Source organism: Schistocerca gregaria, chromosome X, assembly GCF_023897955.1.
Source record: "Schistocerca gregaria isolate iqSchGreg1 chromosome X, iqSchGreg1.2, whole genome shotgun sequence".
NCBI lineage: Eukaryota > Metazoa > Arthropoda > Insecta > Orthoptera > Acrididae > Schistocerca > Schistocerca gregaria.
In genome coordinates this window covers 330228194-330254601 of record NC_064931.1, presented here as the reverse complement: position 1 = coordinate 330254601, position 26408 = coordinate 330228194, and the positions used below count along the sequence as shown (strand labels likewise).

The following is a 26408-nucleotide window of genomic DNA, read 5'->3' as shown; positions in this document are numbered from 1 at the left end:
CTTCCGTACTGCTGCTCAAATGAATCCTATGTTATAGGAGAAGAAACCACTGTTTACTCAGACTTGGTGGAATACCATTATCATGTTATAGGGTCACTTTTTTGAAGTATTGTAAGCTAATAATTTTCACAATACAAATCTGAAGAAAAACACTCCATGACAGTGAAAAATATATTACTGCAGGAAATTGACTGCTGACAATGTGATTTTGTCTTGGTTTCCTCACAATCCACATGTTGCTTCTCACAAACAATAACAGACTGCAAACAGGTCATCCCTAAGTATCAATTAGACAGTAAGTCCCCTCATTATTATCAACTACTAATAGTAATTTTAAAAAATATTTAGTCACATTCAGAACCAAACAGTTGTCACCTTCATCACATGACACCATTTCAGATCTGCATCCAGAATCTTCTAATATTTTGATTTAAATTATCAGTAAATTTCAACTGTTTTTCATACCTCTTCATGGGCTGAGATTGAATAGAATGAATCACCACTTTTTGTTGAGAACATTTGAGAACAATAAACAGCAAAAAATAAAATCTTACTGATAAGCCTGCATGTCCATGAGATTTAAGTTGGACCTGGTTGTACAGCATAGAAACATTTGACACTTTTGGACACTTATACACAGCAGAGATGTTGTGGATGCACTGATCTAACACTATTAAATCACCAAAGACAGTGAATGTGTTAGAAATAAAGATAAACTTTAATTATGCAATTATAGAATGAATACATATTAATTTCTTTCTGTAGCTACTGCTGTCCTACACATGAAAGGTGAATTGGGATACTAACAGATGTTAAACTGCTTACAGAATTGTTAATTGTATACAGAATTATTTATTGCTTATGTTGAACCTGAAATAAAAATTGTAAAATTTGTTTACTCTGTTTTTGTGTAAACATTAACAAACAGCAGTATGTTGTTTATCATAATACTCTGCATTTTTGGATGCCTGTCTATCAGAAATATTTTTTGTTGGGTGTAGTATATTTTACAGTAAATTAAATTTTAGCTATGTAATGGAAACATTTTCCAAATTGTAAATAATAACCACTTACTTTCATGGTGTTCAGCAATACTGAGTGTTATGAAGGGAGTAAACACACTGAATGGGGACAAAGAACTGATTTCATTTTATATTTTGCAAACTAATGTTGTCAGAATATTATTTGTATTGTTTGTTGGAAACATATAATTTCAAATTAAGACAGGAGACTTCCTAAAACAAATGTATATGTTAACATTTTCATAAATGCAACAAAAAAAACTAGTTTTATTAAATAACATTCTTATTAATATTTTCACAGCCACAGACATATACAAACAATATGACAAATGCATGCATTCACATTTACATTTCTCTCTCTCTCTCTCTCTCTCTCTCTCTCTCTCTCTCTCTCTCTCACACACACACACTCACACACACACACACACACACACAAACCACTACTTGGTAACTACCGATCACTAACATCTATAAAAAAAATTCACAATGACTATGTACAAAAAGACATTTAAAACGAACACTTTACTGGTGAATAAGCTCTCCAGACAATTTGTTAAGTAGTCTTCCAAGTTGCACTTACTTAAACATAGAAAAAATAAATACTAAGTACAGTTCTCACAAGGAAGGTTACATTGCTTCCTTAAATATAAAGATGCTATGGTGATCTAACAAGAAATAATAAATACTTGAAAAGTATTAAATCAAAATATCTGGTACAACAGTCTCATAACAACAATCTTTTAACACATTTATAAAAATAATGACATTCCCACATGGAACAAATGTTCAGTACTCTGGAAAACTACAGCATTTACGCTTAGCACTTTCCAAGTTATTACAACCATTAGCTTCCAGCATGAATGGTCCATTTAAAACATTGTGACAATAATATAAATTTTTTGGTTCCAGTTTTGGGCACACATTAGCAACTTCACACAGACTCTCAGAAGAAAATCTAAAGCATCCACTGAAATCAAGATGTTTTAAGTTGTGCAGAAACTTTGGAACATTAAGTAATGCACTTATAGAGCCTGATGTTAACCTCTCACAGCCTGACATGCTAAGACTTATGAGTCCTGTAATATGATCATCATTACTTTGTGTTTGCTCTAAAAATAGCCAGCACTTCGTAAGGTTGACAATGCATTCATCCACCAGATTCCTACAGCCTGAGAAGCTCAAGTATTTGAGACGTCTACAGCATTTGTATTCGTGCAGCCTGTAAAATATTTTACAAAAAATTACATTTAAATATTTTCTGTACCTGTTAACTGAACTTGTGTAGATTAAAAAGGTTAAGTGAAAATCAAAATACTTTACACACATCAAATAAAATTTTCTAAAGGAACTACTTTATTAAGTGATTAAAAGAGTACCATTATTTTACAGCCATAATAATATACACAGCTCAGAGTGTGATTTGTTCAGCAAAGAACTGTGAATGGTCTTTCTAACACTTACTCGTTTTACACATGAGTCTGTAAAGCAGTTATTCTAGTCTTGGTCAGTTATTGAAACGGTTAATAAATGTATTATCCTAAAGGTAAAGTTGTCTTCAACCCAAAGATTTGGTCTACACAGCACTGCTTCACAAGCTTTGAACTAAATTACCCAGGTAGTTGCAGAATAACAGAGTTTAACTTCGATTTCCAACTAAGGTGCAACTTGTTTTTTTGTTTTTTTTCACATTAACCATTTACCATCAAGAGACAAAATAAGCAATAAATGACAGGATCAGTAGTCACTCCATGGACCCTTGGATTTGTAGTCTGACAACTACCCATTTGATCAGAAAGCCATATTACAATAAAAATTACAGATATGTTTTTTACATCAATATGTGTATTTAGACTGTAGTATGTTTTTCCTGAGAAGACAGCTCTGAAAGATACCTCAACAAAGATACATAAAGGAAAGATACTGACCAAAATGTAGCTTCATAAGACACAAACTCTCAAATGAATGTATTCATGTATTATATCTTCAGCACCATAGGTCTTTCATTATCAACTATAACTAAAAGATTGAAGCAAATGGATGAATTAAGCTTATCATTAGATAATTGGTTGATTTTGGGGAGGGGACCAAACAGCAAGGTCATTTTCCCCCATCGGATTAGGGAAGGAAAATTGCAACGCCCTTTAAAAGGGGGGAGGCAGAGGGGGGCAAGGGGGGAGAGGGGGGCAAGGGGGGAGAGGGGGGCAAGGGGGGAGCGGGGGGGCAAGGGGGGAGCGGGGGGGCAAGGGGGGAGAGGGGGGGCAAGGGGGGAGAGGGGGGGCAAGGGGGGAGCGGGGCGGCAAGGGGGAGAGGGGGGCAAGGGGGAGAGGGGGGCAAGGGGGGAGAGGGGGGCAAGGGGGGAGAGGGGGGCAAGGGGGAGAGGGGGGCAAGGGGGGAGAGGGGGGCAAGGGGGGAGAGGGGGGCAAGGGGGGAGAGGGGGGCAAGGGGGGAGAGGGGGGCAAGGGGGGAGAGGGGGGCAAGGGGGGAGAGGGGGTGAATATTTGGTGGGTAGTGTTTCATCTTCATGTAAGTGCAGACAAAAGATCTTTTACATGTCAGATGGTGGATTAGCTGAAACTTGTTTGTATATGAATGAGTTATTTATGTTATTTATACAGCAGTGTATTGCTGATATTTAAAAAATAACTAATTGAAGGGCAGATAAGCACATTATTTGAGCCAGTAAATTGTTGATGGAAGCTGATTTTCACTGGACGTGTTATCTTCTAAATTTCGTTTTTAAATATCAAGCTACTGATGACAATGTCACAGTACAGTTCCTTGTTGATACAGGGGTTATTAATGTGGCTTTCATGTCTGTGAATGTTTTATGTATGTGCATAATTCGAAATTGCCTAGTTAACCTCCTTGAATAGAAGAAAGAGATTTTTAGATGTACACTTCTGTAACAGCTTTTTAAATGCAGATGAATTAAATGCAAATACGAGAAAACAGCTGAATTTTTCAAAGGTTACTGGAAAGGAACAAAAATAAAACAAATGCAATTGTCAAACAGAATTTGGCAATTCAGTTTCATGATTCCTTCACTACGTGTTAGGCAGTATTCAAGTGCTACCAAACAGAAAATAGCATTGAACTGTTGATGCGAAATTTATGTGGTGTCCATAAGAAATACAAATCTTTGATACGTACCCTCTAAATGCGAAGTATCCTGAAATACAAGTGTAGCTAAGATCTAAGGTCTCAAGATTAGGGCAGCTTAGCAGCATTAGTCTCACAAGATCATCTGTCAAGTTGACACCTGACATGCAAAGTAAGACAACCCCATGTCCAATAGTTGGAAGATGGTTAAGAATACTGAAAGATAAAAATATATACATAAAATACATAACATCATGATGTGTGTGATTTTACTTCATACAAAACTACACACTAACATTTACACTACAATAATGGACACTTTTTCAAATTTATAGTGCTATTTTTTGTTCACTCACAGACTGGGCTAAAGAACAGTGATAAGACTTGAATAACTGCATCAGAATTGCTAAATTTCTGAAAGTTAGGTTGAAACTTTTATACTCATTCACTTAAGAATATCTAGATCTGCCGCCATAATAGATGTGTATTGAAAGATATGTATTATGATACTACAAAAGTGAGTATTATAAATTGAAGTTTCGCAGAGGGAAACATAAACATATGTTGTTTCATTCAAGCTGCTGTAATTTATAGCAGCACTTGAGAAATGATTTTATAAATACATCTGCCTAGAGTTCACTTCACTTCAGAGATGACAAAGTTATTGAAAATAAAAAACCATTTTCACAATATTTTTTACTACATAAATAAACAAGGAATTTTAGAATTTGGTAATATCTACATCATAATTTTTTGTGAATGGGGTATTTTATTTATTTGTACATTTCATAAAGTAAGGTTTGGCAAGTCTTCTTTGCGTTATCATCCTGAAATTGGATGATCTGCAACTTGTTTCGCATTTTTTAATTTTTTTTAAATTTTGACGTAGTCCCCACATTTCCTGCATGACTAATACTTGGGCTATTATCAGGCCCATTAGGTACATCTGAAATTACAAAAATATGGCAAGAACCAGTCACATTAGTACAGTACTGCTCATAAATGTAAACACTTGTAATTATGAATGCAACTGAAGGATCAACACCTTGACCTGCAAATGAAGGTGTTCATGGAGTAAAATGCAATGAAATTTTGAAAGGTATATACTCTCTTTCCATCTTAACAATATGCTGTAAGGAGAGGATATGCCTTCCAAATAGCCATGGAATCACTGTGAACTGATGTGGCAGGAAACCTGAGAATGTTTTCTTGGTGCCTACAGAACACAGAAGGAAATTGTGGTGCAATAGTCAAAATTACAGCCCTAGGAAATGCCATTACTATCATAAGGTGGTATCAAGTGGGGAACAGTAGCAAGAAATATCTCAATGCTGCAGCAGTTAGTCTAATGTGTTTATAGCTTGAGAGAATGGTCAACAAGCTGGAAGGCAACAGTGTGATGGCAGAGTTCAGTTTGGATTCCACTTATGGTAGATTTTTTTCTGATACTGTGTTCATGTGTTTATAAGTACGAAGCACATAATCAGCAGAATAAATAGTCCTAGATTCTTAATAAGATATTTTTGGCCTTTAAAATGGCACATAATGTGGTTTCCTAGCTACTTAATGTTCGTGCACAGGTCTTCCATTTCTTTGTGTGAGGAAGTTAAGTCCATGAGGTGGATAATATATATCTCATTTTCTGCCACCTCCTCCACAGCAGTCAGGGTGATGTTCCAAAGGTTGTCATAGGTAGTTGGTGTAGGGTCAGGCCAGTTAGACAACACTGGTGACTACTTTGAAGGACAGTAACAGGTGAAAACTTTAAACTCTTTTGTATCAGTTGTGAATAAATAGTTGCCACTATTTAAGTTCCAAACCTCATATTTGAGGTTGAATTTGGCACCTTGCAGCCTACACACCTGGAATGTCATTTGCTGAGGACAATATTGATTTATTGGAAAATGCTACTTTCTGCCAGTCATAATTGATATCATCCTTGACGAACAGTAATTGATAGTGTCAGTGTTCATTAATGGGCCTCTCACTGATAACAGCATGTTTGCTTTGCAGTCCAGCCGCTGGTCAAAACGCATCCATTAGCCAAGGAATACATGTACTGGGCACCAGTTGCCACCCAGATGTTTTCACAATGCGAAGTCAGTCTGTAGCCAACAGTGTGTGCTACTATTCACTGCTCTGGAAACTACAAAGGACTTTATTGTTCAATGATGTTCCCAGTCCTTTATGCAGCTAAGGATACGGCTATGTGAATGTGTTCTTACCACTGTTAGTGTAATTCTAACATGCCAATATGGTAGGAAACGTATGGCAACACCATGACTGTTCTCTTATTTCTGGTAGTGGCATCAAATTGTACTCTTAATCCCTTATCCCTCAGTGAAACATTTAATAATTCTCTCACAAGATGCGACACTGAAGCAGAAAATTTGAGTTTTTGTCTAGTGGGATGTTGTTCTGCATGTAAGATACAGCTATTCTTCAATGTAATGTTGCAAGTAATAAGTCCTAGTCAACACTATAGCAACTGGAGGATTCTCAAGGTACCAATGTCTTGTTGTTTAGTGATACCACTCTCGTCATGTTATGCAATGGCTGCACTATCAGCCACTTCAAAATTTGTTGGGGGATTACAATACTCTACGTAAGTTTTTCTTTTTCTCCCCCAATCAAGTTACAAATAGCTACACTCTGTGATCAAAAGTATCCAGACACCTGGCTGAAAATGACTTACAAGTTCATGGCACCCTCCATTGGTAATGCTGGAATTCAATATGGTGTTGGCCCACTCTTAGTCTTGATGACAGCTTCCACTCTTGCAGGCATACATTCAATCAGGTGCTGGAAGGTTTCTTGGGAAATAGCAGCCCATTCTCCACGGAGTGCTCCACTGAGGAGAGGGATTGATATCATCGGTGAGGCCTGGCACGAAGTCGGTGTTCCAAAACATCCCAAAGGTGTTCTATAGGACTCGGGTCAGGACTCTGCGCAGGCCAGTCCATTACAGTGATGTTATTGTCATGTAGCCACTCCGCCACATGCTGTGCATTATGAACAGGTGCTCGATCACATTGAAAGATGCAATCACCATCCCCGAATTGATCTTCAACAGTGGAAAGCAAGAAAGTGCTTAAAAAATCAATGTAGGCCTATGCTGTGATAGTGCCACGCGAAACAACAAGGGCTGCAAGCCCCCTCCATGTTACATACAACCACACCATAACACCACTGCTTCTGAATTTTACTGTTGGCACTACAAATGCTGCCAGATGATTTTCACCGGGCATTCGCCATACCCACACCCTGACATTGGATTGCCACATTGTGTACCATGATTCATCACTCCGTACAAAATTTTTCCACTGTTCAATTGTCCAATGTTTACGCTCCTTACATCAGGTGAGGTGTCATTTGGCATTTAATTGCATGGCGTGTGGCTTATGAGCAGCCGCTTGACCACGAAATCCAAGTTTTCTCACCTCCCGCCTAACTGCCACAGTACTTGAGGTGAATCCTGATGAAATGTGGTTTTCCTGCATGATGGTCTGGATAGATGTCTGCCTGTTACACATTACGGCCCTCTTTAACTGTCGGCAGTCTCTGTCAGTGAACACACAAGGTCGGACTGTACAATTTTGTGCTGAACGTGTCCCTTCACGGTTCCACTTCAATATCACATCAGAAACAGTGCCCCATGGAATGTTTATGAGTGCTGTAATCTCGTGTTTAGATGTGCGACACAAGTGACACCTAATCACCTGCCGCCTCCCCCCCCCCCCCCCCCCCCCCCCCACCAAGTCCATGATTTCCGCAGAGCACCCCACTCTGCTCTCTCACAATGTCTAATGAATACTGAGGTTGCTGATATGGAGTACCTGGTATTAGGTGGCAGCACAATGCACCTAATGTGAAAAATGCATGTTTTTGGGGGTGTAGAATGAAATCTCTATTAATAAAGAAACTGTAGAACCATCACGTCTGTCTGAACACGTTAGTCTCCAAATCTGCTAGATGAATTTTCACGGGGTTTTCACAGGTAACTCGAGCATAGCTGATCTAGCTCAGGCCCTGCTAAGTCACTGGAGGGAGTTGGCACACATCTGCACACGTCACCTAATTCCCATGAATTCCATGGAAAGAGGTGGGGGGCGATGAGCTCTGATGCCACATTCAATCACATCTTAGGTGTGTTCAATCGGTTTCAGATCTGGTGTGTTGGGAGGGGGGGGGGGAGGGGGGGGGGGAGGAGGAGTCGTCAGCACATCAATTGGAACTCATCACTGTGTTCCTTGGAGCATTCCATCCCACTCCTGGCCTTGTGACATGGCACATTATCTGGCTGAAAAATGCCAGTGCCATTAGGAAATATGATCATCACAAAGGGGTGTACATGGCTTGCAAGCAGTGCCCATCATGGTGTCTTGCACGAGCTCCACTGGAGGCATGAATGCCCACGTGAATGTACCCCCAGAGTATAATGGAGCCGTCACCAGCTTGTCTGTCCCACAACAGAGGTGTCAACAAGCCGTTCCCCTGGAAGATGACGGATTCACACCTTTCATTGGCCTGATGTAGGTATCAGGAGTCACAGACCATAAAATGCCCTGCCACTGTACCAACATCCAGTGCTGATGGTCACGTGTCCATCATTTCAGTCATAGTTGCCGATGTTGTGTGGTTAACACTGGCACATGCTTGGGTCTCCAGCTGTGGAGGCACATCATTAGGAGTGTTTGGTGCACTGTGTGTTCAGACGCACTTATATTCCGCCCAGCATTAAAGACTGATGTTATTTTCGCCATAAAATGCTGCCTGTCCTGTTTTATCCATCTGGCCACCCAACAACATTTGACATCTGTAATGAGGTGTGGCCACCTAGCCGCAAAATGTCTGGACATTGTTTTACCTTGGTTTTGCCATGTGTTGAAGAAACTCACCACAGCACCTTTGAATACCAGACAAGTTGTGCAGTTTCTGAACTGCTCTTTCTGAGCCCTCGGGCCATCACAAATCTGCCATTGGTCAAACGCAGATAGATTCCCATTCTACACATGGACAGCATGTTCACAAGTACTACATGCACTATGTGTGCACTTGATTAGCAGTCATTCCTTGCCAGGTGATGCTGTTATTGCCTGGACGGATCTATATTGATAGTAGGTCAGTGTTTATAGTGTTCTGGCCAATCAGTGTACAGGCTTTAGTTCATCAAAATACGAAGATGGAAAAAAGATAGTTTCAAATTTTTTCCAAGATCAACTGCTCAGCTTACTAGTTCGGAAGTTTAATCACCGTAGCGCAGTATACCGAAGAACCATTAGATGGCACTGACAGTGTTTTTTAACTCGGTGACAGATGTATTTTCGGAAGTTTACATCAGTGGCAGAATTAAGCGCCATAATCTTAACTTTATGAGTGCAAACAGCGAATTTACTTGGCTAGGATGTACAGAGTTATTTCACTCTGTATATTAAAAAAATAACAACATTGCTTTGCACCTTTAGATACATTTTATTTATATTCTTTGCTAGGAAGAAACAAATGTATTAAGTTTGCTTTGCGATTTGTGGACCTACTCATTAAATTCTGATTTCATTTTGCTTATTTATTAAAGTGCCTAGGGAAACAGGTCTATCTGAATACACCCGAACTGAGGACTGTGATCTCAAGAATCCAATGAAGATTGTGCTGCGAGACTTTCTGTGGCTCGAGAACATCAGGTTTTAACTTGCTATTTGGAAACTACTACTAAAGTGAGGTGTAACGTAACTCTAGAGAGCAACATGCATTAAATCACTCCTCAAGAAGCCTTCACTCACAGATGCTTGAAGTTAATTCTCTCCAACGCGACATCACAAAAGTGGAAATTCTGAGGGAAGATGGCACAGGTGAGTGAGTTTTTATTTCCTGTATCCCACTTGTTCCTAACAGTTCACCATACGGCTTTAAGTGTGTACGATTCTCAGTGACCTTATGCAATGACCATAAACAAAGCAGAAGGCCAGATGCTAAATTTTGTGAGAGTGGGCCTCAGTGTCTCTTGTTTTTCGCATGGCTGGCTCTATGTAGCTCTCTTCCATGTTAGTTGATGTGAACATGCTTTTTGTTCATGTCCCCAATCATACAAAGAAGCTTTACACATCAAAATAAATTCAACGCATGCAAATAAATATCCAGGTAAAGCCAGGTTCCTCAGCTAGTTTAGTAATATAGAAAACTCAGTGTTCATGTTGCCAAAATTGCACAGACTGAACAATCAGTTTTTCATCTTTCTACGAAGCAGTAATAGACAACAATGACAATGATATAATACATATATCACCACTGTAGTCGTCATCATCAGCAGAAATCACAGCAGTCCCATATGGGAGGGATAACAGCAAATGTTAACACCAGTTTCATCATACCTGCTATCTGAAATAACCCTCCTTGATTTAAATCCAAAACACAGTCACATATACTGTGTGAAATTACCTGTATCTTCATGAAGGAGGGATATGCACTATAAATATAGATAATAACAGTATATCCTATTTGCAGAGAAGTACTTTCATCTTCTTGGAATAGGTCTACAGTACTAAAGGTCTGATTTCACATAATTTCTGATGTAATATTTCTTCTTCTGTGTATTCCCAACGCCTGTGGAAAAATTTAGGTAATGCATTTAATTTGCATCAGTGCTGTACATAATTAACTCTACATGTTATAGATTTTCTATGACCAAATCTTGTTAAATGTATCTGTATTTGATTTCTTCCCAAACGATATTAAACAGGCCACACCACATTACATAAAAATTCAGCCCTTTTTTTTTTTACCACACCACAGGTCTATTTCATACCAAGAATTTATTTCTCAACAGTGTATATACTGTCCCTGTGGAAAAATACATTGCCTAAGGCTCAGTGAGAATGTGTATGCCATGATATTCCAATCCGCAATGTAAATGCCACACAGTTGGTTACACACACATTGACTGATCTAGTCTTAATTTTAGAGGATATGGTTTCTCACTGCAACACATGGAAAGTTATTCATTATTAGTGCTATACAGGGTTATAAAACATAGCTAACAGTCAACAGCATCCCAAGATGCAACTTGGGGGGGGAGTAAGAAAGGCAGACGGGTGGAGGGGGGAGGGGGGAGTAGTTGACAAGTCATGTTACTTCATGATGGACTGTGGTCTAATTCTGAGCTTATATGACAAAAGTTTATTCGTGTACTTGCTACTACTCAGTACTGATTACATGTTCTGCCTTTCTTCGAAACGAAACTCAAAATGTCTGTGTGTGGCAGGGCAGCATATCAACTTTAGTTTGTAATGACTTTTTTTGTATATAAAAAGAGGGGGGGGGGAAGCAGTAAAATGAATAACACTATGTTTCAATACATGATTCTATTATTGGCATTAGTATACTATTAATGCAATGGCTAGTGGCGTAATTTCTCCTTCAGTATGATGTAAAAAGCAGCAGTGAAGAGAATGTATTTCATTTTCAGAACACTGTCAATGAGTTGCAGCAGCAACAGTTTATTTTCTTGTAATGTATATTTTATATTGACTTCAGATATAATATTTAATTAACTGTTTTATAACTTTGGATGCATCTGAAGCAAACAAGTGAAATAATACCTGGTAAAAAAACCTCTGATCCTGAAAATAATTGACTTATCACACACTATGCACTGTTGTGCTACCAAAAATATCCTTCACAGTAACTATAAATATATTACACGAAAGCAGTAGCATATCACACTCTTTCAAGACACACTTTAACTATTCACTTTGGATGCCTGAAAGTGTTCATTTACTTGATCCAAAACAACTACTGAGAATCTGAATAAAGTAGATAATGAGGTAATATGAGAAATAACTACAAGAACACACCCATGAATCACATAGAACTCCATTTCATCATCACAGAGCTGCCTTTCTGCTGGATGTGTATGATAACATGGAAGCCGTCCAGATTCAACATCACGGTGTGCTTCTTTAAACTCCCATAGGCCTGGAAATGGGACAGAACAGCTAAAATATGTGTATAAAATTTGTTTCTGGAATACAATGTTGTCCTAATGCATTTGAATGGATGAAAAGAAATTGGGAAGCATTTAAGTTATCTTCAGTCCCATACTCTATTATTCATTACAAAGTAATTTATTCATATGAGGTTCCCATCCAACTGATAGATTAGTGTTCAAGATCCATTCACTGGTATGGTTTGAATATGCTGCAAATTTTACTTACAAGTTTGGTCCTGTGAATGCAAAATGCTACTATGATCTAACAAATGGCATCCAAACAAAACTAGAGATGATTCAGTTTTTTTTTTTTCTTAACACGATACATTATGATGAATCTCAAAGTAATGGATAGAATAAATGCAGATCGTAAATGACACATGAACTACTACTAAATGAGAAAGTTCTATGATGGCCAAATCACAATACTGCATGAAAAGGGTAGTCTATAAACATGAGAACAATGAGAAATCATAGTCAATTATTCAAGGTTAGGTTTCCACAACTTTCATATGAGAATTCCCCTCAGCTAGCACAATTACAGTTGGCATTAGTCATACACGGAAGCACCAAAAAAACTGGTATAGACATGTTCATTTAAACACAGAGATATGTAAACAGGCAGAATACAGCGATGTGGTTGGCAATGCCTATATAAGACAAGTGTCTGGCGCAGTTGTTAGATCAGTTACTGCTGCTACAATGGCAGGTTATCAAGATTTAAGCGAGTTTGAACGTGGTGTTATAGTCAGTGGACGAGCAATGGGACACAGCATCTCTGACATAGTGATGAAGTGGGGATTTTCCCGTATGACCATTTCACGAGTGTATCTGGAATATGAGGAATCCAGTAAAACACCAAATCTCTGACATCACTGCAGCCAGAAATAAATCCTGCAAGAACGGGACCAATGACGACTGAAGAGAATCATTCAAAATTACAGAAGTGCAACCCTTTTGTAAACTGACACAGATTTCAATTCTGCACCATCAACAATTGCCAGTGTGCAAACCATTCAATGAAACAACAGCGATATGGGCTTTCGGAGATGAAGGCCCACTCGTGTGCCATTGATGACTACACAACACAAAGCTTTATGCCTCGCCTGGAACCGTCAACCCCGACATTGGACAGTTGATGACTGGAAACATATTGCCTGGTCCGACGAGTCTCATTTCAAATTGTATGTAACTGATTGATGTGTACGGGTATGGAAACAGCCTCATAAATCCATGGACCCTGCATGTCAGCAGGGGACTGTTCAAGCTGGTGGAGGCTTTGTAATAGTGTGGGGTGAGTGCAGTTGGAGTGATATGGGACCCCTGATACATCTAGATACGAATGCAACAGGTGACACTTACGTAAGCATCCTGCCTGATCACCTGGATTTTGGAGTTTGGATGACAGTTACGGGAGTGGAATTTCTTGCTGGAGCAACTGCATAGCAGGGTGCATCAGTCATAGTGCAGATTGGTGGCAAGCCAGTATCTAGGCACCCCATTACCAGATACTTCCAATGGGTGAGAGATCTGGAGAGCGTAATGACCACATAAACAGTCTAACTTGGTGGGTCAGGGCAGCATTCTGCCAGACTTGGGCAGTTCTAGGAGGACACTGTGACACCCCACATATCCAGAATTGCTACAGAATGGCTCCAAGAACACTCTTCAGAGTTTGAACACTACTGCTGGCCACCAAACTCCCCAGACATGAACATTATTGAGCATGTCTAGGATGCTTTGCAACGTACTGTTCATAAGATATCTCCATCCCCTCATACTTTATGGATTTATGGACAGCCCAGCCCTGCAGGATTCATGGTGTGAATTCCCTTCAGCACTACTTCAGACATTAGTCTGAGTCCATGCCACATTGTGTTGCAACAGTTCTGTGTACTCGCGGCGGCCCTACACGATGTTAGGCAGATGTACCAGTTTCTTTGGCTCTTCCGTGTAGTTTAACCACACAAAATAATTTTATTAATCACTTAAGGACAAACTCCATAAATAAATACTTCTGCCCCCAAAATATGAAGCTATTATGTACTGACTACAATGTCTTGCACTATCATACGCAATACTCACAATTTTGGATAACAGTGTGATATATCAGATACTATACTTGGACAAAAGAATTAGAAAAATCAGTCAAGTGAGCCCTATATAATTTAGAGAGAGAGAGAGAGAGAGAGAGAGAGAGAGAGAGAGAGAGAGAGAGAGAGGAGGGGGGGGGCGGGGGGGGGGGGGGGGGAAGGAGAGTTGTCTAACACAGATTGGTGTACAATTCTCCTTATTTAAGTATGTAATTAGACTCTTGAATGATATGGGTTATTGTTCAACTATTAGAGTTTGGTGCTAGTTTTCATTCTGACATGACAAAAGGTGATGTAATGTCTATACTTCAATGAAAATAACTTTGCAATTGATACTTCAGCAAGTCAAGTGGGATCAAGTGTTAGCTATCCGCAATTCATTCTCAGGCTCCATGTATTCACTGTGTTGCCCATTTTGTAGGTATATGACAAGCATGGGTAGTTACAGGTAGAGGGGTAAGAGTGACACGTCAATGCCGTACCCAAGCTGGCACCAATGACGCCTATCAGTCACAAAGCAAACTTATTTTATGCATGCTATAATTTACTACGATCTGTGGAATGGCAACTCATCGATGTAAGACACAATGTGAGCCAAGAAATGGATTGAGAACTTTTGTGTTTCATAATTTTTGCTATAAAGAGGCATGAAGAAATTAAAGACATCGGCTGCCAGTGGGCATTGATTTGTATCAATAGGGCAAGTTGAAAATTTGTGCCGGACTGGGATTCAAACCTGGGTCTGCTGTTTACTAGGCAGGTATGCTGACCATTACCCCATCTGAACACTATCGTCGCCACAGCTGCATTGACTAGCATAGTATGGTTCCCATCAGATCCAAATTCTCAACTTATACGACACACTATTATGTAGCACCCCTGCTCATTAGCCTCATTGGACGCACTATCTCACTGATTACCGTAAGAGTTCAAGCTTGTTGTGCAGCTGCACTGGAGAGATCACTGGCCGTCATCACCTTAATTATACATGTAGTGGCTGTCTTTCAGACATAGTTAGAGAGATTAAGTTTCTGGATTTTTTGAACAACATGCTAAAAGTAAAGATGTTATATGTGGTTGCTATAATCAGGAATATTGGAAAGTTTGTTACAGGATTCCAATCGAAAGGTCAATATACATAGGTAAAAAAAAGAAAAGAGAGATCAGCACTTTGCAGACAGCAATTCTGTTCATCAGTTTAACTTCTGTTAGAACAATTTTAAACAAACTGACAAAAATGGAATAACTTACAAAGTAAAATGACAGTGCCACTGGAAAACACACATGATATTAATTTCCCCAAGCACAGCAGTTGGCAGTTATGTACAATACCAAAACAATGTAATGTATTTTCATGGGTAGACGTCTTTCCACAGGTGTATTATCCACCAATACTCTAAGTGTGATTCTTTCCAGCGATTCATAAACAGGATTTTGAATGATACCTTAATTCTTATACAACAGGAAACTGAAGCTGATGATGTTTGAAACATCCAGCCTAAAACAAAAATTTGCCTTATAAATATTAAAACCATTTGTAATCACAGCAACAATTTCCACAAAGCCATTGGCATGATGATAATTCTGGAAGGTTTGAAAATGATTGTGTTGTTATCCACCTCTGAAGGCTCACGGGGCCTGTTAGACACTATACTCTTCTCTTAGGATTGAACTGGCAACCTTCTCCAAGACCTTCACAATAAATGTTTCAGTATATCTATATTTTGCAAGCCACTGAACCATCGTTGGCAGAGGATACTTTGTACATATATTTGTAACTATCTGTCCTACTCCATTTATATATTAAGAGGGAAAAATAGTTTGTTATGTATATACCTCAGTACGTGCCTTGATCTTTCTTTTCTACTCTCATTGTTCCAAATTGAGACATACAGTGGAGCCACTAGGGCTGTTGCATAGTCTTCCCTGAGTAGTAGTTCTCTGAGTGTTTCCACATGAGAACAACGTCAATTTCTTCCCTAGATTCCAAATTAACATTACCTAATCATCTCTGTTACACTGGCGTCTTGTACACTATCTCTTTTACAGAGGCACTGCTGTTTTCCAGAATCCTCTCCACAAAGATGTCTTCCATTTGTCTTTCCTATTATGTGTTTTAAACAGTTCATTCCATTACACAAGGTGGTCAGAAACAGTTAGAAAAGCTTGCAAGGGTGTTGCAGGGTAGGCTGTGCTGATGAGTAATTGTTCAGAAAAGAAACTCAATACACTGTGCCATTTTGCAGGCCATTGTATGCACAAATTCAAGCAGCCCACCAGTGATGGTGTCACCGAACATGTTCTTAATTTTGATTCCTAAAACCCAACAAGAGAGTGATACAAAAATTGGACAAGGGACAGTAGTAAGGACTGAACTCTAGCCAAAGGCTGAGCAGTCTCGTGCGCTATCCATCCTTAATGCACTATCATCTGCGCTATAAGAACAACTGACACTAACTGTATTTGGCAAGCCACTTTAATTTGTAAAGACACTGGTTTGAATGGCTAACTTCTGTGCTAATTAATTCTGAAACAGTTCAATGTACCAAACATTTTTCTGAACATTTATTTTTCAGTACAACCTACTACTTTGCAACATACATTGCTTCGTAGTAAACTGAGGTGACAAAAGTAATGGGATAGCGATATGCAGATATTCAGATGGCGGTAGGATCACAAACACAAGGTAGAAAAGGGCAGTACTTGGTGGAGCTGTCAAATTAACAGACTCTGAATGCAGAAAGGTAGTTGGAGCTAGACACATGGGACATTCCACTTTGGAAATCTTTAGGGAATTCAATATTCTGAGAACAACAGTGTCAAGATTGTGCTGAGAATACCAAATACCTCTCACGACAGACAATGCAGTGGCTGATGGCCTTCACTTAATGACTAGGAGCAGAGAAATCGACGTGGGCCTTACAACACATGTATTCGTTACCACATTGCAGTGAAATTTGGCATTAATGGGCTCTGGCAGCAGACAACTGGTGTGAGTACTTTTGCTAACAGCATGGCATTGACTGCAGTGCCTCTTTTGGGCTTGTGACCACATTGGTTGGACCCTAGATGATTGGAAAACTGTGGCCTGGTCAGATGAGTCCTGATTTGAGTTTGTAAGAGCTTATAAGTTGTGAGTGTGTCACAGACTCTATGGAGCCATGGAGCCAAGTCAACTAGGCACTATGCAGGCTGGTGTGGTCTCTGTTTACATGGGATGTACTGGGTCCTCTCAACCAACCGAACCAATTGTTGACTGGAAGTGGTTATGTTTGGCTGCTTGGAGACCATTTGCAACTATTCATGGACTTTATGTTAGCAAACAATGGTGGAATTTTTATGGATGACAATGTGCCATGTCACTGGGCTGCAATTGTTTACGATTCATTTGAAGAACATTCTGGACAATTCAAGTGAATGATTTGACCACCCTGGCCACCCTCAGCAACGAACATGAATCCCACTAAATATTTATCGGACATAACTGTGTGGTCAGTTTGTGCACAGCTCCCCACACTGGCAACACCTTCGCAATTAGAGACAGCTATAGAGAGGCAGCATCACTCAATATTTCTGCATGGGACTTCCAACGACTTGCTGAGTCCATGCCACATAAAGTTGCTACACTACATTGGGAAAAATGAGGTCCAACATGATATTATGAGGCATACCTAAGTGTTTTACCCCTAGATATTTAAGAAATATGACAGGCCCTATAATTTTACCCCCCAATTTTGTAATGGATACTACTGGGTTCTTTTATCTTTTTGTGGTTATTATTTTTCAATTGGAAACTGCAACGCATGATCCCACGATATACTGAGAAAGGCTGCCATCAAAGAGTAGGGCAGGCTTCAGTAGTAATGTATTGAGCATTTTGTGCACAGAATGCCTAAGAAGGCACAAGCGTATTCAATGTATACTGTGGAGCATTATGGTACTGAATGTTACACAACAGCAATTTTTGATCCCACAGATGTGTACTTCTGAACAAAATGCCTTTATTTTAATTGTTGTTTTGTTTTTATTTCACAGTATTTTTTTATTTTCACAAGACTTATTTTCAGTTACTCCTTCCCCTGAATGTAAGGTAGATATGAGGGTAGTACACTCTTAGTCATATCACACTTCCTTGGGGGCACACTATGTTACTTTCACTTTTGTTGAATACTCACTGGCAAGTGTAATCTATTGTGTTTTATCAGCCAAACCTGTTCCAGCATAGGCATCAAACTTCGTGTCCTTCATGAACATAATACCTTGCTCCTAAAAAGTGTTCGACACTGTACCATATTGTTAATATGGTAATTGTGATACTTGTGTGGAATATTCTAACAAATATATTAGAATCTTCTTTCTCAATATTCTTTTGACAACAAATAGCAATCACTACTCACAGCTACCTGTTTAACAGAGGTAGAAGGAAACCTGCATTCTCAGCACAGTTCACTACATTCTGCTCTCTCTCCAATCGTAAATGGGACACTCTGGCCTGTGTACCTTGTTCAGTTGCCTGCTGAACTTATGTACAGGCAGTGACATCATTGGAACCTTCTGCCTTGTGGTTACCTGTGGTCAACAACAGAACTACAAAGGCCTTTTTCGAGGCAACTGGGAGTCTTACATCAACCCTGACAGTATATTCTACCACCTCAACAAGCTCAACTTAGCCTCTAGGCATCTATTATGAGTAATGTTGCAAAACTTCCAGCTCCGTGGTGTGCAAAGAAGGCGGACAAGAGGAACATCTGAAACAGGATCTTGATCAATGGCACTGTCATACATCTAGAGTAAACCATGGAAACATGTACATTGAGAAAATGAGTAGTACGCCTAATGTTCCATTAAGAGATTCTACTGAGAATGTGAATGAATGATGCGAGAGAACTGTTGCTTCCCAACGAGTCAATGTGCTACAGAACTTTCACAGATAACATTTGATGTAGTGTTATCAAGCAGCCAACTTATTGGGTACTGTCTGCATGACAGTGTCAAAAATTAACTTGGGTAGGGACTAAGTATATTGACAGATGAAGCTTGGGTGGGATCCAAACAAACACTCACTGCCATGTTGGAGGTTCTCATTTGGTAAATCAGACACCATTCGGGTAACTCCATGACATGGGCAGCTGCCACTGCCCCCGCACACCCCAGCATTAAAAGAATGACATGATGCCATCAAGACCGACCACCAGGAGGTGAAACCAGTGCCTGCAGAGGGTGCTGCCAACAAGGAACCTGCTCACATCCATGTGCCACGTGACAGGGAAATAGTTACAACAGTATGCTGCCACAGGTTTCTAAATAAGCTGTCGTCAGGACAGCACAAGTCTGTTAAACTTCAAGAGCCTCTCCTGGTCCGAGCAATGGGTGCTACTCATCCCATTAAACAGGACTGCTCTCCAAGTCCATTGTTAGGGACAAATGCAACTGTCAGAAGTCACCTTTCTTTCTTCCTACAGACTCTCATGCCTGCTGATACTCAGGAATGTTAGCTTCTACAGCAGCACAGTGTGTTCATCATTAGTGACATTATTCAGAATTGGATGTTCCAGTTGTCGGCCCCAAACTCAAGTACTATCTGGTTGAACCTAACCCAGAACTCAGACTTACAGGCCACAAACTTTTCATCCAGGCACTGATCATTGCTGAACTTAGTGTCTAATAAGTGCTCATTCTCAACTTGGCTCCAGGTAGTGTTTAGTGCCAAAGGGAGCATACTGTCTGTGTTTTCTCTGTAAACTTAATCTCCAACAAGTGATCTCTGAGCTTAGTGCCAGATTGACCTTACTGTGATCCACTGTTTCTTTAGTATCTGTGCCAGTACCTTTGTACCTATTGTGTTGCTCTTCTTATTGTATTCTTGGCCTTTATTTTCATACCATCAAAGCAGATGTTATTATATCCTTGATATTGCTTTCCTGTTTCATGGAGCATGACACTACGCTCAAGACAATATACTCGTCCTTATAGCCATGATTTCCACTCGGTGACTTTTCTTTCACTTGAAGAAAAGGCTTTTTAAAACAAGTCCTCTTAAAAATTTCAAAAAATACAGGAAAAGTTAATGTGGATATCAATAACATCTCATTCCACCATATAAGCACTCTTGCTTATATGCCATCCATAAAACAAAGCATTTCTCAAGAAATTTTACATTCAGGCACATCTACATCCATTTTACAACCAGTATAACTCCATATGAATCTTTCCTCTATCATAATGCGAAATAAAGCATCTACAGGCATAATTCTGAGTACCAGGGAACAGCTGTGTGTCTATGAAGCATTCTTTAATAACCTTTCCAAGATGATTTCTGCTATGGAGCTTTCACTACATGGTTTAACAGGACACACTGGTGCAGACAACTTCCTTTGCATGAGGAAGTAACATACCAACAAAACAGTTTGACAATAATGAAATTTACCAAATACTTAATTCAGTTTGAATATTATGTATTCTTGTCACTGTGTGAGCAAGAGAAGCAGGCAGGCATGCAGTTGCAGCATAATACTGTATGGATCTGATGCACTGCCACAAGTGGGAGCAACGATTATTTATGACCTTGTTATTAAGTTTTACATTTTATTTAGTTATGGAAGGTGAGACTCCCAGTTCACACATTGATATTTTTCTATCTGATTTGTAGCATTTTTTTTAAAAAAATGGCATGCTTTTTGGGGTGTCTGCTTAAACAAAACTTTAGCCAGGCCACCAGAACTGTGTTTAACTGAACAGTATAGTGCCTGTACACACTTGTGAAAGTTGAGAGTCTGAGTGTATCTCAACTGTGGAACATGAGAAGGAACTTTTAAGAACATCAAACATCTGATTTGGCAAAAGCAGATACATCATCCAAGAACCGCACTCAAGTTTAGCAGGTCAGTGGTACCCAATGTCTTGTAAATTAAATATATTAAAAACTAAACTGTAGTATTACTGAATTTTAGTTACTGCTACCACTAACCATTTTCCCAAGATGTCTGCCTGTTTGTAATATTAGCACTATAATGACTACTTCACTGGATGCATCATTCGCTTACCTTCTTGGTGAAAACTGCCAAGAACAAAATCATGTGTGTGCTATTTTAGTAACATCTAATTTAATTGTAGTTTTCTGTGCTGATTTTGTAGTTCTTAAACCTATTTTTCTCTGTGTTTCCCATCCTTAACTGTACTTTATTGTAGAAGGTTAAATGTTTTCAAAATCATCACTATCTCATCCATATTTCCTCACAATGAATACTCTGCTTCCCACTGCTCTTAACCTCAGAAAATCTTCACCTCAAAATCTACAATGCTTCAGTGTCATGAGCAAGAACCACAACAGCACGCAGAAACCCTGGCAGAGAGAGAGAGAGACAGCCTCCACCAAACAGCCCAACAGAATGTGTCACAGCTCGTACTAGCTCTCATTCCAATATCCAATCTTTATCTGCACATTATGAAGAACTTAGTATCTTCTTACAGCAATTTAATCATCAAATAACCTTCCTCTCTGAAATGTGGCTCAAACCACACATTTTCTCTGCACCTTTTCACCTCCCAGGATATATATTTCTTGCCATCCCTGGTAGCTGAGTGGTCAGTGCGACGGAATGTCATACCTAACGGCCAGGGTTTGATTCCCGGCTGGGTCAGAGATTTTCTCCGCTCAGGGAATGGGTGTTGTGTTGTCCTTATCATCATCATCATTTCATCCCCATTGACATGCAAGTTGCCGAAGTGGCATCAACTCTAAAGACTTGCACCAGATGAACAGTCTACCTGATGGGAAGCCCTAGCCACCTGGCATTTCCATATATTTTTTATGATGGACGGATCAAACAAACAAGATGGAGGTGTTGGGGCATATGTACGAACTGATCTCAGACCCAAAGTCTTAAGCACATTAAACCCTGCTGAAGAAAGACTGGTTGAATTCATGTTCATAGAAATAATTGAAGTGCTTAGCTTGTGTCATCTACAAGCCACCAATAATCAGCTGAAGGATCACCTTTCAGTTGAAATTACAGGCCGTCAGTACAGTGTCAATACAAACACACCGTCATAATGAGACATGAACATAGATTTGTTGAGAGAGAGACTCCCTCCATAGTTAACTTAAGAAGCTTGTTTAGTTGAAACAACATGAACATGTTTTATTGGAACTTACACGCCATATGGTACACAGTCACAAACTTACTGGGGTGATCACAATGAAAAAGATTGAGAGTAACAGATACAGGCCAAACCTTGGCTCCAGGCCTCTCAGCACACGGTATAATATTCATGACCTACTCTGTGCAATTCCCAAAGCTGAAATTGCATGATATAATGTGTAGGAACATTAAACATATGGATTGTGACACTAACAGCCTGCTGCCCACATACCTCACAGCATCACATAATCAGAGTGCCCAAAATTGATGGTAAAATTCATGAACTTGATAATAAACTCACTGTTCTATATAAAAAAAATGGCACTATGCACAATCTGTGTAAGAAAACCTCCTGCGCCATGGCTGACAACAGAATTATGCCAAATAATGAACAATAGGGATGCTGCTCATAGACGTTTCAAGGAAAATCCAAAACCCGAACATTCCGAAGAATACAGTAGGCTACAAAACAGGTAAGGCAACCAGTCTGCAATGCCAACATCAGGAGAGTTTGTTTCTTTGTATGCAGCAATATGACACCTGTGACCCTGTGGAAGAACCTCCACAGCTTTGGGGTTGGAAAGACAAAAATCAAACTATTTGTCAGGTCTCCGTTAATGAAGTAAATGAATTTTTCTTTGCACTAGGCAACTTCCATGTGGCAAGGAACTATTGCCCACAAGGGTCTCCTCCCTACATACCTAATCACAACACTTTCCACCAAGACCACACAACAATACAAATGACAAGAAAAGCAACAATGAGAATTTCTTCTGAAGCTACAGGTAATGACAGTATTAGCATAATCATGATCAAGAACATAGCCAATAGCTTAACAACTGTTTTAACATACATATTTAATTTTTCTCTCATGAATGGAATACATCCCACTTCACGGAAAAGAAGCATTATCACACCTATTCCTAAGATAGAAAACCCGTAATCACTTGGTGAATACTGGTCAATCAACATATTACCTACTGTTTCCAAAGCTCTGGGATATATTGTCCGTGAACAAGAATTCCATGATCAACTGCCATTCAGCGTGATGACATCTCAAAGCCATATCAGAAAGCAGTGAATAACTGGAGTGTAATTTCAGATGAGCATTTAAACTGGACAGAGAATACTGTCACCATATGAAAGACGACTTGCCGCTATGCCATCGAAATGTTTCTGAACATGTTTTCACAGGACATGAAATAGAAACTCTTGCAATCACTCATTCTACTGAACCTCCACTGCTGTGTTGTAATTTGACATGGTACAAGTAGTGAAAGCACAAGACAGTTAAGGCTAATTATGAATACTTGTGTGCATTACATCTGTATCATTTTTTGATATGACTACGTCAGCACATCATAAACTCAGTTAGGGTGGTTGTTGTCATGTTATGCGACTATCATATGCTATGTCTACTTCACTCGCTCCTCAGTGTGGAAGCACCCTAATATCTTGCCTCAGAGATTAAACATCTTTCATTCAATCATAAATATAAACACAAGGTCTTACCTATCTGGTATCCTAGCTATGCCGATTCATAAAACAAAAACACTGGCAAACTCTTCCACTGTCACTGCTGTTCACCTCTGGAACATCCTGTCCTGCACTCTTAGTGCAATTCAATGTCCTGCTATTGCCTGGTTAGGTGCAAGAGGGGGTCTGATGGCCCTAATCTTTCCAGGTTAAATGAATGGATAAATAAATTATGAGACAAGAACGTCCATACAATACATGGCAAAAAATCTGACAGCAACACTTTTATAGACATAGATAAATGAAGAAATCAAAATAAAAAATAGCCCACTCCTTAATACAATTAGATTGATGTAGAATCGTCAAATATCAATTTTATTTTGAGATGACAAACTGACGGGACTGGAGAACATTACAGTACATAAATTTTACCCAAGGTGTTAAAAATTATTGTATTTGAAGATATCTGCTCAGTTTAGTTAGTTATATTGTTGATGTGACATCACACAGCACAATGGTCATCGTAGAAGTCAGCTGATGCAAAATCTCTCATTGTTCTGGTGAAAAACTCACTAAAACATGTTCCCTACATGAGAACTCTAGGACACATGGACATATGAAAATGAATGTAAATAACTATTTTTAGTTTGGATATGAAGAATATTTCTTTAAATATTGTCAAAGTGGGAAGACCAAAATGTTTATCATAAGATAAGTGCTAAAAATGAAGATAACATTTTAAGATGCTACCTGTTAGAAAGGGGTGTTATTCTCTTAATTATTACTAAACAAATAAATGCTAATCACCCTTTAATTCAAGTTGAGTGACAAACCAGTGGCACTTTCTGATATTTGTTTTTCCATAGCTCTGCAATAAAATTGTGCAATTTACTTAGGAAGGTAGTATTATTATCAGAAATAAGATATTACAAATAGTGAACAACTTAAAATCCTGTAACCAACACCATCAATAAGAATTAGGATAAATTGCAACTTAACACTGAGCAGCAGACCCATACATCTGAAAAGAACATTTAAAAGTAACCCCCCCTCCCCCCCCCCCCCCCCCCCCACACACACACACACACACACACACACACACACACACACACACACACACACACACACACAGAGAGAGAGAGAGAGAGAGAGAGAGAGAGAGAGAGAGATATTTGATGATGGTGATGATAAGAAGAAGAAGAAAGGAAGGACAATGCAAATGTACCGGGGGAAGGGGAGGGGGCAAGTGAATTGTGTTCTTTGCCTGTGTTTCAACTATCTTTCAGCAGGCCCTGAAAACAAAAATATTCTCGTAAGGTACCCTTCCCCCTCCACAGCAGTATTCCTCTGTCCACCCAAACTATGCATATCTTTGCCCATACCCACTCCGCACTTTTTCCCAACCCCCTTGCACCAAAGCTCATGTCCCTGTAACAGACCCAGAAGCAAGACCTGTCCCACACCTCCACTGACTAGCACCTACTACTCCAAGTCCTGTCACAAGTATCACCCATGCCATTAAAGGCAGGGCCACCTGTAAAAGCACTCATGTGGTCTACCAACTTAGCTGCCAACACTGAGGCATTCCCATGGGCAAGCACACTAACAAGCTATCTCTCTGTATTACCTAGTTACTGAGCGTGCCATTCAAAACAGTGTGCAGGAATTCAATGACTGCTTTACAGCCTGTGTCATCCGGATTCTTCCTACCAACACAAGCTTTTCTGAATTGCATTGTAGGGAACTCTCCCTGCGACATATCCTTAGTTCCCGCAATGCCCCTGGCCTGATCCTCCCCTATTCCCTGCCTCCAATTGTCTCTATGCCCTATCCTGCTCCCACTCCAGCCTCACATGCCTTCTGTCTCCCCCTCCCCCCCACACTCCTGCACAGTCCTAGCCCCCTTCCCTGCTTCTCTGCCCCTCCCTGGGCCACAGCCTCCCTTTGCTGCACATAGCAGCCCACTTATCCTGTCCCTATGATGTCCCTGCACATTCCCACAGTCAACAACACACCATCTTCCTCTTTCTACCCCTTCTTCTTTTGTATCCCACTACACAGCTCAGCTGAGATTGTTACTCCCTGCTGTTGGGACTCAATACCACGAGGCAAAAGTCTCTCTCTCTCTCTCTCTCTCTCTCTCTCTCTCTCTCTCTCTCTGATGGACTCTGTAAGATAGCTTAGTCTACTTTAATATAATAATAATAATAATAAATTGCCTGTCTGAACTACTACCGATATTACAAACACACTGGTATACCAAACTCAAGGATGAAAGTACCTTTCACATAATGTTACTGCTAAATAACATACCTCAATGAAATTTGGACCACAGATACACAGAACTGCTCAAGTATAGTAAAGAAGGCAACTTAAAGAAATACAAAATGAGATGAACAGAAATGACACTTTTAATTAAAAACAATAATTACACTGAAGTCACATGTTTCAAAATGGTCCCCTAGGCAACACAAAAGACAGGACACAGATCTTAATAGGATGCGTGATCACCAAGAACGGCCAAGCACTTGCATGCTGGCCACAAGACTGGTGAAGAGTTCTTGCAGTAGGGCATTCCCTTCAACCACTATTG

At 39.7% G+C, this 26408-nt stretch overlaps 1 protein-coding gene across 1 annotated transcript in view; it reads right to left on the bottom strand.

Annotated features, from left to right (window-relative positions):
- Positions 1–695: 695 nt before the first annotated feature.
- LOC126298871 (F-box/LRR-repeat protein 5-like) overlaps positions 696–26408 on the bottom strand; it is a 103819-nt gene continuing 78106 nt past the window's right edge. The window contains exons 4-6 of the mRNA XM_049990386.1: positions 11972–12092; positions 4173–4337; positions 696–2241 (exon numbers count right to left, since the gene is read on the bottom strand). Coding sequence (XP_049846343.1) covers positions 1809–2241; positions 4173–4337; positions 11972–12092 — 719 coding nt within the window. The 3' untranslated portion in view covers positions 696–1808. The remainder of the gene's footprint in view (positions 2242–4172; positions 4338–11971; positions 12093–26408) is intronic.